The 12,379-nt window shown below is 42.8% G+C and overlaps 1 protein-coding gene across 1 annotated transcript in view; it reads right to left on the bottom strand.

Moving 5' to 3' along the window:
• ano1a (anoctamin 1, calcium activated chloride channel a) overlaps positions 1-12,379 on the bottom strand; it is a gene marked incomplete at its 5' end in the record, with an annotated part of 104,810 nt that overhangs the window by 73,069 nt on the left and 19,362 nt on the right. Inside the window, one exon of the mRNA XM_079997361.1 lies at positions 6,925-7,088. Within this exon, the coding sequence (XP_079853487.1) occupies positions 6,925-7,088 (164 nt within the window). The remainder of the gene's footprint in view (positions 1-6,924; positions 7,089-12,379) is intronic.

Genomic DNA, 12,379 nt, shown 5'->3' with positions numbered 1-12,379 from the left:
GCCGTGAATTTAGCATGAAAGGGTTAACTTGCTACCTGCTCAGTAATGAGTCAACATTCAATGAAAATCCAAAAGCTTATATTTGCAGGTGATGTGATAGGTAAGTCGTGCTGTACATACATTCCTGCCAATGATGTAAAATCAGGAAATTTGTTTTTAGCCATACAAGCTATGAAAGAGTTACGTGATGATTTAATGAAAGATCAAGCTAACACTTGCGACCATTTGCTTGGCTGGGAAATGCACTGGGGCCATAAATTTCTACGCTCATAAAGATATTGATACCTGTAGTGATAATGTGTTTAATGCTATGTTGCTGTCTAGCGTGTATAGTACCTATCTTTCGTAAGATGATTACTAATATGGTGACAGGACAGTCTGTCTTCATACCACTAGATGAGTGGAAACCACCTTTTAATAACAAACAGGTTGAGACGCTGAGATGCTGAAATATGGAGATGTTTGTCTAATCATGTTTATCATTACTTATAGCATAGGTGTCAAAGTCAAGGCTCGCGGGCCAAATGTGGCCCGCCATGTCATTTTATGTGGCCCGCCTGCCTTACCTTGACCAACAAGCAAAAAAAAAAAAACTTGTTCGACAAACCAATCCCACAACAGACAAAATGGTTTTCCTTCTCTTATTCGCGCTGCTTGCGTTCCCTTCTCTGACTCTGCCTCGGTAAGGTTTTCACAAGCGCACTTACACACACACACGACGCGGAAAGACAACGGCCGGTTTTCACAATCCATGGCGCAGCAGCGCTGTGGCGGTGCACTGCAGGCGCGCAGCGTGGTTTGGCCACGGGTCGGCAACGGCCCAGCTTTGTTCTCATTGCCCAGCCTATTGTAATGCAAAGCGGGGGGCGATGGGCCATCCAGTCTGTCTGTCTGTCTGGCTCGAATCAACAACATCAGATAGCTAAATTTCCCCGACCCCTCGCGGTCGTTTCAGTATCACAGCAACTCGCGGGGTCTTGCCCACCCGAGATTTTCATCCACGCTACGCGCTTGCATTAGCGCCGCTGCTTTGGGAAAACCGGCCGGCCGCGAGCCTTTGATGTGAGCAGTACGTGCTCTCATCGCGGCACGCACACACACGCACACACAGAGTCACATGACCGATTTCAGCAGGAAAAAGTGTCGCACAAGTTGCTGGCTGTTGGCTTGTAAAAAAAACTACATTTCCCCACAATGCATGCCTACCAGTATTATGTTTCCCGCGATTGACGGCATCCGCCACTAGGCTGCAGTGTCTCCACATCAATGCGAACAGGTGGAATTGAGAAATACAAATACATCCTCCCAAAATGTCCAAGAAGAGAAAAGTTGATGCAGATGGAAGGCTATTTCAAGAAAGGTGGTAAGGCGAATACATGTTTGTGCTTCAAGGAGAAAGGCCTGTATGTCTTTTGTGTTACGAGGCAGTGTCGGTTGTCAAAGAGTATAATCGACGCCGGCATTTTGACACGAAATGTGTGTTGATGTGTTCACGAAAGCCACAGCCAAAAATAATGCGGCAGTGAAAGCTAGCTTTATTGTGGCTGAAGACATCGCCCACTGTTCAAAGCCTTTTTCAGAGGGAGAGTTTTTGAAGCGGTGCATGGTGAAAGTGTGTGAGCAAGTGTGTCCCGACCAGGTACAGGCTTTTAAAAATGTCAGTTTATCAAGAAACATCATCGCGGACCGAGTTAAGGAAATAGCGGGAAATCTTTCAACACAGCTGGCCGAAGAGACACGCAGCTACATAGCTTTTTCATTAGCTGTTGATGAAAGCACAGATATCACGGATACAGCGCAGTTATCAATTTTTATCAGAGGCGTGAAGTCGGACCTCACTGTCACTGAGAAGCTGTTGGATGTGGCTGCTTTGCATGGGACCACAACGGGACAGGACAATTTTGATGCGGTGGAGAAGTCCGTGAGTAAAAATGGATTGCCCTGGGAAAACTTGGTGGGATTAACTACAGACGGTGCACCCGCAATGTGTGGAGGAAACAGGGGCTTAGTTGGAATAATGAAGGGGAAAATGAAAGAAATTAACTGTCACACGCCTCTGATAACGTATCATTGCATTATCCATCAAGAAGCTTTGTGTGGGAAGGTGCTAGGGATGGATGGCATAGTGACCACAGTCATGAAAACAGTGAACTTCATTCGCGCTCGTGGCCTGAATCATCGTCAGTTTCAGCTGTTTTTGCAGGAGATGGACTCGGAGTACGGAGATGTGCCGTACCATACAGAAGTTCGGTGGCTGAGTAGGAGCAAAGTCCTCAAAAGATTTTTTGAGCTCAGGGAAGACATTGCTGTTTTCATGCAGCGTAAAGGAAAACCCTTGCCTGAACTGTCAGATGATCAGTGGCTGTGTGACTTTGCTATGTTGTTTGACATAACCCAGCATCTCGCCGAACTGAATCAGAAGCTGCAGGGACGCAAACAAGTCATCACACAGATGTCCGACACGATCACGGCTTTCCAGCGTAAACTGGACCTATGGATGTGCCAAGTAAAACACGACGATCTTGGTAACTTTCCTGTTTGTCAGAGCATCTCAGCCTCATTTCCCCGTACTTTTTCATGTGCTGAGTTGGCTACCAAACTGAGCCTGATAAGGAATGAGTTTGATCGGCGCTTCTCTGACTTCAGAGCACAGCACACTGGCTTTGCCCTCTTTGCCAGTCCTTTCACCACTGACATCGGCACTGCACCCCGGCACCTTCAGATGGAGTTAATTGATCTGCAAAGCGACAGTGGCCTGAAAGCAAAGTTCCAGGATGCTGCAATCCAGGACTTTTACCGTCTGCTGCCCCCTGCTTTGATGCCACAGCTTCGACTTCATGCTGCCCGTGTTCTTTCCATGTTTGGGAGCACCTACCTTTGCGAACAGTTGTTTTCAATAATGAATGTAAACAAAAACAAGCACAGATCTCGCATCACTGATGACAACCTCCATGCTGTTCTACGGATTGCCTGAGCACAGGACCTAAAACCAGACATTGACACACTGGTAATGGGAAAACGGTGTCAGACATCTGGTCAGAAGACATAGGTAAGCATTTTTAAAAACCTAATTAAAATATAATAAAATTTAATGTAACCAAGAAGAAGAATAGTTAAACTGTGTGCAATTTAATGATTGTGCTTGCATTTTGTTTTCTGTTTGTTATTTTCAGAACATGACCAATGGATGGTGGAGAGGGGATCCACTTGGTGTGTTCAGGGACAGGCATCTACTCATCAACGAGAATTTACACAGCCAATATATAAGCTGGGGAACCTAAAAACGTGACCAATAACTGGTTGTGAACTGAGACTTTCTTTCTTGTTGGGACATATGATGACAAGACTCACCAATCTAATTTTCCTGCAATTGATTTATTTTTTCTTTGCTTGAGATGACAAGTGTGATGACACATGTGCATCAACAGGAAAAGTTGCTTGTCAGACTTATTTCAGTTGCAACTTGTAAGTCTTGAGCTGTAAGTTTTGACTTATTTTTATGTGTAGCAATGTATTTAGTGCACCACATGCAAGGCTGTGTGCAGCCATTTTTATTTTTTTTTTGTAAAATGCTACATACACATGGTAGCAGCTCACAATTGTTGGTTTTACAGTAGTTATGCCCCCTCTCAAGTAATAAATTCAAAGTCATTTAACATTAAGGAGTAGTTACATTTATTTTACATTAGCTTACACTTAGTTACATTTATAAGTTACATCTGGCCCTTTGAGGGCAGCCATTACGATGATGTGGCCCCTGGTGAAAACCAGTTCGACACCCCTGACTTATAGCATGTGTTAGTCATTACGTGCACAATGCATTTTGCTGTTGTCATTATTAAGTGATAACCATTGATTAATCTGCATAACATCATGTATGAGTGGAATCTCTATGTCTGTTTTGTTTATTTCATTATGTGATTCATGATAAAAAAAATGTAGTGTGTGTTTTCTAGTTAGAATTGTAAAATGGCCACACAGGATTTTTCCTCTGTATGACCAGGGATTTTTGTCCTGTGCGTTGTCATAGTATAGTATAACCCTGGTCTTTTACTTTTCTCCAGCCAAATGTGAGAAGAGAGGTTTGGCCAATTTGAGGTGGAGAGATCCTTGAATTATATCTGGAATGTGGTTATGAGTTCATACAGTTAAATTTAGTATTAGATGTAGATTTTTCTAGTAGATTCCAATAAGATAGAATTGAACGATATCTCTGAAGTATGATTTTATTGTATCCAACTTACATTATATGGAATTTTTAGCATTATTGCATTTTTCCTTATCGTGTTGTTCCAGTAGGAACAAGAGGAGGAAATGTGAGAGAAAAATGCATACGATCAGCTATTTTGAATGAGGACAAAGGCCTCTACCTCCTTGAGGGGGGTTTTAAAACATTTGTCTCTGTTTAACCAGGAACCCCCCAGAGTTTATGTAAAGATAAACTTTTTTGCTCCCTACAATGTCAATTCCAACATGAAAGAATCGGATCACATTTGGCCCTGTTTACCTTCTATGGAGATGAAGAAACTCAACAGAGGAGCCTAGACGTGCATTGTCGTGCAATCCGCGTCTGCCAGGTCAAGTTTGCAAGTACCTGTGAATTTCACTGTCTGAGGGCAGCACCCAAGGAAACAGTTGGGGGGCGCAGACTTGTAAGCGACCTCTGACCCAAGCCACACCCTCTGTTGTTGTATAAAGCCTCTTGATCATAAGTAAGATTAGATTGATCCGAGCGCTGCTTTGGAGCAGTCCTGAATATTTCTCTTTATTCTGCAGAATAAATAATCTTGAATATTCTCAGTTTTGTTTTATTGTAGCGGGCAGATTACCCTCACCGATTATTGCAGAAGAATTTCTTCCACAACACACACACACACACACACACACACACACACACACACACACACACACACACACACCTTAAAGTTCACAACTTTTATTTATTTTTTTCCTGAAGAGGGCTCATGAGGATGTAGTTAAGCGTACACCGTCCACCAATAGGAACGCTATTCTCACCAACAACCAGGAAATGAGATTCGCCTTAAGTTTGGGCTCATGAAACCCTATGTACTGAACACAGGACCATCCACCCACACATACATGCACGCGCTCATGCCCATCTGTGGTACAACAGACAAGACTCCTTTGAGCCTCTCCGAGATCCGGTTTGACACAACCTGGCCATGATAATGGCCAGGTTGTGTCAATAATTACCATGGCAATAATACATATTATTGATAACATTTCCCACCTTGGTCACACAGGTCGGGCAGGACTATATTAGGTATATTTTTCTTTCGGGACAATCCATGTGTTCATCCATAGGAAAGTGTTAAAATATTTTTTCCAAATATGTGCCGCAGTATTTTGTCACTCTCCTCCACCAGTGAGCAGAAGCCATGACCCTTATACAGTAATGTGAAGGATTGCTAGTTTGAACACAAAACGTATCAGCAGTATGGAACCATTTCAAAACAAAAACGTCAAAAAAGACTAAATCTGTTAGTCTTGGCGCAAAGCCAGCCACAAATTTTACAGGTAATAAAAGCTGAAACGCACAAGTAATTTTAGCTTTGTCTGTTGTGTCAAACCGACTATGTTTCAAATGAAGATAGAGGGCTGAAAATACAATCGAAGACAATACAGCGTGATAATCCGGGGCGATAAAAAATAGAAATAGAAATCTGATTTGAAATTGTCAACTTGGAGATCGAAAGATTTGGGTATTTTACGAGCAAGCAATACTCTATCGCTCTGTTTGTATGCTCAACATCCTTTGTTATCGACGCTACATTAGTCTTGCATCAATTGCTGCTTCTACTTCCAATGCAAGGCCAAAATCGATATCCACCGTGAAGGTCATGGTAGGAGCAGCAGTGGCGAATGTAGCAAGAAACTGTCAACAAACATGGCTAGAGAAGTGCTATGTGTGATGCTGGCTTGCGTTACGAAAATAAAAACAAAAGAAAGAAAAAGCGACTGTGGACTCGTTCCAGTTTAGATGCGATAGATTGGACAATCTGTGTCGCCTCCTGGACGGACTCTGTTCCCTTCGCTGACGGAGCTGGGACAGAGCCCACATCCCAAGACGCGGCCAGAGCGGCGGGAGTACCCCATGCTCCCCGCCATGTTCCGACAAACCTTTCCTCAATGTCATTGTTCCACCTGACAGCAGCATCCCTCTTCTCTTCACCATGTTTACATACAGGTATGTGCCATAGGGAGCACTCTGTCATCCTATTGGTCAACATCAGGAAACCCATCGCAGGAGTTGTCAGGCTGGGCAGGAAATACACAAAATTCTGATATGCTAGAGTCTCGATTATGTCACACTACACAGGGTAAAGATGGCCGTTCGTCGTTCCTGACATTCATATTCAGCCCCGACACTGGGAATTTGTCGGCCACGACAAAATCGGATCAAAATCGGGCTGAATTTGTGTAATCTGACGCACCCATCCCCAGCATTAAGCGATTCATGAGAGTTATAGTTGCATATTGATGCGAGTAATTTTGTTTTTAAAAATGTAACATTTTTTTTACAAAAATGTATAAATAGTATTCAAATGCATTGTATTCTACATTTCTGCAGTTTATCCATTTTATTCATCTTTTAACTCAAATTTTCCATAACATTTTTTGATATTTCCAGTGGCACAATTATTTTATGTGCATGGTAATATTTATCATGAATATTACCAAATAGGTCTAGCAGTATACGTGTGTTTCAATTTGATAATGCGGTGCCGCATTTGCAGCCTCTGTATATAGAGCGATGTAATTTTAGGATTGTGTTGTGTTTTATCAGAAAAGCTATTGCCAGTCGGATATATTCGGTGAGCACTTCCTTTCTGTGAAAGTGTTCAAAATACAGAAAGTCATGCAATCGATGATTCACAAAAGATAAAGACGAGGAAGACTTACAATAGTTTCGTACTGGTTGTTGCGCTCTGTACCCTGGTTCTTCTCCTCACCAGGGACGGGCAGGTAGTTGTCATTCTTCCTCATACTGTCAGGCTTGTCCAGCTCCCGGAGCTGGCCAATTGAAAGAACGCAATCTGCCGAAGTCCTGCTCAGCTGAGGGGAACCTGTGTGATAGAGGGGAGGAAATGAAAATATCCTTGTTCCAAGACTATACAACTGAGGAAGCAGGGGGTGTTTATACTTTTGTGTTTAAACTTTGTGAACCTGCTCAAATTCTCTTTGCATGAGAGATTTTCCCCGTCTAAAAAAAAAATAAAAAATTCCACCAGCCCTGGTTCGCTTGCACAAGGAACACTATCTTTTATAGAGCAAACGCTCTTATCTACTTTTTTGAAAACAGGAAATTCTGCAGCGCTTAAATACAGCGGAAACAACAAGCCTCTTCAACGCCTGTGAATACAAATCAACAGACTAACACTTTCAGATTCGGTCTCCTCTCATACATGGGATCTTCAAGATTCAAGAACGCTCAATGCCAGCATTCCTTGAAGAATTATTTAGTTCTAAAACATTTCTCTGCTGCAACGGTGTCCTCTGGAACACCGGGTTACGTTCCAGTGTATCTTAAATATAACATGTGAATGACGATATATAGCGCAGAACTCAAAGAGTCTCTTCTTGTGAGCTACAAATTTACTTCCCAGGATCGTTAAAGTGACTTTTAAACTGAACTTTAACCTTAATCTAAAAAAAATAAAAAAATAAAAAAATAAAAGGAGCGGAGCAGAGGATGTTAACCTGGGGTGCTCTTGAAGATACAAAGAAGTGGCTTAATAATATAAAATAATAAAGAGTTGTGATGGACCACAGAGAATTACAATTAAATGGTAAATGGCATTGAGTCAAAGCCCTTAGGTTCCTGCTTACAACTGAAAATACACAGCCATCTGAGATTCAGCTAGCCAGGGGGGGATTAATACTCATAATCAATACTCACAATGCAGGTGTATACGCATTATTAAAGTCCACTGTGAATTACTGACACGTTTTCCCATCTTTCGCCTAGCTTTCAATATCAAATATTCGTGATGTTCAAGGCTCCTTACCGAGCTGTGTGCTGCCATGGTTGTTTGTGCTCGCAATTAAGTGGTCTCCATCCTCCACCCTCTCCATTGGAACGTGGTACCAAAGAAAATACGATGATTCGCGTCTTGATCTCTATGACATCTGAGGGGACGGGGTATTTCTTTCGAGAGATCTCGGCCCAAAAACTATTCATCTGCGTCCATTTCGTTACCTCGGCGCCCAGGGAGGCTCAAACCTGGCATTGCCGTCGCATGGAAACCGGTTGGGCGCGGGGCGGGGCGCGCGGCGGCGCCCCCCCCCCCCCACCCGTGGAATAAAATGATGTTATAAAATAATGCCAATTTAAAAAAATAAATAAAATAAAACAATTTGCAGAGACGGCAGCGGCAACACGCATCTTGCCGTACTAGTGGTGGCGTTCGAGCGCTCGAGCGTCGCCGCGCTAGAATGTGCGCATGAAAAGCGGAGCCCGCGCGCCAGGAAAACCCCAAACTAGGCGCTGCCCACGCGCCACAGTTCGCTCGTTACATAGGAGGCAAAGCAGGACAGGCTGTAACATGTGGCTGTGTTTGTAAAGAAAACATATTTAATACACCTATAAGAAAAATAATAAGTAACACACACACACACACACACACTTAGCCTATATCTAGAGTACAATAAAATGCATCCGTCTCAATATATCAGGAAAACAGGTAAAGCACAGCGGAGCCGTAATTTGTGGACGTACACGCCTGCCGGTCCACTCGAAATGGACGCGCGACCCAATTTTGGATCCGGAAACCACCATTTGACCACAGGTCTACGCCTGCCCCAGTTGCATTTGTGTGGTTCCCGGAGTTGGAGGTAGCGTGTAGGCTAAATTCATGGAAAACAAAATAATAACTTCATATAAAACCCTTAATGGAAAATTATTATTTGAATGTGGGGACTGGTAAGTCCTACTGTGAGAATTTAGACAGGGCGCTATTCTACTCCAGCGTGACAGTACAACCTTTACAACCAAAAGAATATATCACCTATAGCAAATATTGTTATCTCACGGATAAAACACGTGTTAAACAAACATTAACAGCGCACACTAACTACATTTTTTTCCAGTTCATATTGGGACCCTTGGCCATTAGCCAACACAATGCAAAATACCTTACTCGATATTGACTCGAGTCGCCGATGTTCTTCTTAAATTAGAAACGCATCAATCGGAAACTTGTACAGCCTCTTACTAACCAGATTCTAAACTAACCCGACTCCAATACACCTTGCATCCAAAAGTTGTAAATTCATTCTGGAGACTTCTTCCCTGCTTCCTCCTACCCTCCCGACTTACCTGTCTGCCAGTACCTCGGACAGTTTGCGACTCCCTTCTCGCTAAGGAAATAAGACAATACCGGCGTCACCTCCAGGTAGGCGAGCCAGGCGCGGTTTATTAATCAGTTCTGGAGATCGCTGGCTACGGCCAATACACAACTAGGTGGGTGTTCTGTTGCCTCGAAGGAAGCGTATATGCCACATGTTGGGACAAACATTCCAGTTTGTGCGTGTGTGGACTTGCACCATTGCCGTTTCCAAAGACGCTGTTAGCTCTGAAGCCAGGTCCTATAGAGTGCAATAGATTTAAAGTGGTAATCCATACGGTCATCCTTGTTTGGCGTATTATACTATAAGTCACGGAAGCAAAACTGAATCTAACCCTAAATCTTCGCTCTGAAGTCTCTACAGAGAAGAGAGGAGAAGTTTCTACAACGAGATTCTATAGAAATCTTCCAAAACCCTCTGTGGCGCGAGATTTCCACATCTGACATTGAAAATGTTCAACTCTTGCAACAAATTTCGGCAAATTTGGCACTGGGTTTAAGTGTAAGTCACTAAAATATGTAGTTAATATAACGGCACATTAAAATTAATATTGGGTGTCACCTGCATATTCACTATCAATACATCTCTTTTTATATTAATGAATTGTTTGTACCTTTTTGTGCAAACTTTGCAAACACTCTATAGAGGAAGTTGTTATGATCTTTTTCTATTAGGTGTGGATCTGGAAGCAGACAGCCATCTGGAGAACAGAGCTGAGACCAGGCAGTAGTTCAAGCAATGTTCTGAATATTCTTCAATTACATAGGGTTATTATACATTTCAGAGGTGGAGGTTGAATAAAGAAGTGGGTGTTTCCAACAGAATAGACTAGTTTCAAGTCTTAGGAGATGAAGATGAGTGAAAATGAGCTGTACATGGCAGAAAAATACTGGCTTGAGTCTCATATCAAAAAGGAAATATAAAGACAGAGTGTCGTCTCAACAGAATATTTGGAATCTCATTCATTGAAAATGGTCCAGCTCAGGAAACTACTTGCTGTTGTGCTGGACGAGAACGAGCTCTTTTAATTTTCTCTGACATATTTGTAGCTTACATTACATTTAGCAGACGGTTTTATCCAAAGCGACTTACAATTATTCAAACACCGACGGACGCAGCCATCAGGAGCAATGAGGGGTTAAGTGTCTTGCTCAAGGACACTACAGCACGCTAGCAGGAAGAGCCTGGGTTCGAACCAGCAACCATTAGATTACTAGATAACCAGCTCTACCTCGTGAGCTACCATCCCCTTATATTTTGTGATTTTGTGATGTTAGACACATGTACTACGACGGCCGTCAGAAAGGGGGCCACAGTCAGATATCGATCGGATTCAGTGCTTCAGTCATTTTCACCAGAACTCTTACAGATTTTAAGTCCCATAGGATTCCGTGTACCACAGTATCATAGAAATCCTATGCGATCGTGGGATGTGCGCTTTCTTTTATTTTTTTTTACTTTACGCTATACTGCACATGGGGTTGCGACACGGACCGTCGGCGCATCAGTGGTGAAATAAGCTAAGCTAAAAGCAGAGTTTGGGATAAAACGCTGTTTTGGGAATAAACACGTGGAGTTAAAGGCATCTTCAGGGGAACTGTGAACTCATGCCACGTTGGTTTGATAGCACAGGGTTTGTTTACGTTAGCATTGGCTGCCTGCTAGCAGGCCGCGGAGCCCCGACCTGGCCTGCAGAAGACCAAGCAGGGGGCACTGGAGAGTCCCGCAGCCAGACAGCAGCACTTCTCTAATGTAAACATAACACGATTAACGTGATTGGCCGTGGTTTCAGCACCCTCAGCAGACACGCCCCCAGCGTCTCAGAATAGAGAGTACTACCCATCCCCCTATTTTGAAACCTAACCTTATATATGTGGCGATTGGTGGCAAACTGATATCAGTTTGGTATGGTACTTGATTAAACCAACTGAACAGTTATGTATCAAAGTGCCATATGTTATCCTGTTTAGATGTAATACACAGACTTCCATTGATAAGATGATTTAGGATAGAACAATTTGTCACCAGGGGAAAATTCATGAATATCAATACTAAAAGTTAAAAGATTGAAAAAATAAACCAAAAAAAAACTATGACAAATGCTCTGTGACTGTGTGGAAGCCCTATTTAGACAGCATTCATTTGGCAAGGGTCAAGCAATTGTATTACCACTTGCACTATTTAGTCATTTAAAATATATAATGTATGTATTTAGTATCTGACTGGGAGGGGCACGACAATTCCAAACTGACATTGCAATAGATACCAGGACTGAATTAGGTTAGTTACTCTGTGAATGTGATGTAATTTTCTGCAGAACAAAGAGTGGATTAACCTGTTCCAAATACCAATAGTTGTACATGGTGCATTGATTCAGGTATTCAAAATAAACAGTCCCAGTCACTGAGAATTGTTCGTTGAAAGTGAAAGAGGGAAGGACACGTTGGGCGACTGGGGTGTTAATTAAATACGTAGTGTATTTAATTAACGCTCAAGTAAGCCAAAAGTATGTGGACACCCAAATACTACACCCATATGTGCTTGTTGAACATTTAATCTCAAAACCATGGGACATTTATATGTTGTTGGTGCCCCCCCGCTGCTATAACAACCTCAGCTCTTCTGGGAAGACTTTCCACTAGATTTTGGAATATGGCTGCAGGGACTTGGTCCCATTCAGAAAGAAGAGCATTAGTAAGGTCAGGCACCACATTGTTGGACGATGGGGCCTGGCTCGCAGTCGGGGTTACGATTCATTCCAAACGTGTTCAATGAGGTTCAGGACTGGGATCTGTGCAGACCAGTCAGGTTCTTCCACACCACTAGAGTCACTAAAACCATTATTTTTTGGACCTCGCTTTATGAACAAGGGCATTGTCTTGCTGAAACAGAAAAGACACTTCACCAAACTGTTAACACAATGTTGGAAGTGCATAAGTCTCTAGAATGTCATTGTATGCTGTACAATTACAATGTCCCTTCACTGCAATTAAGGGGCCAAGCCCAAACC

This window comes from Zeus faber (genome assembly GCF_960531495.2).
Source record: "Zeus faber genome assembly, chromosome: 3".
Taxonomy (NCBI): Eukaryota; Metazoa; Chordata; class Actinopteri; order Zeiformes; family Zeidae; genus Zeus; species Zeus faber.
This window is presented reverse-complemented; position numbering and strand designations above follow the sequence as displayed.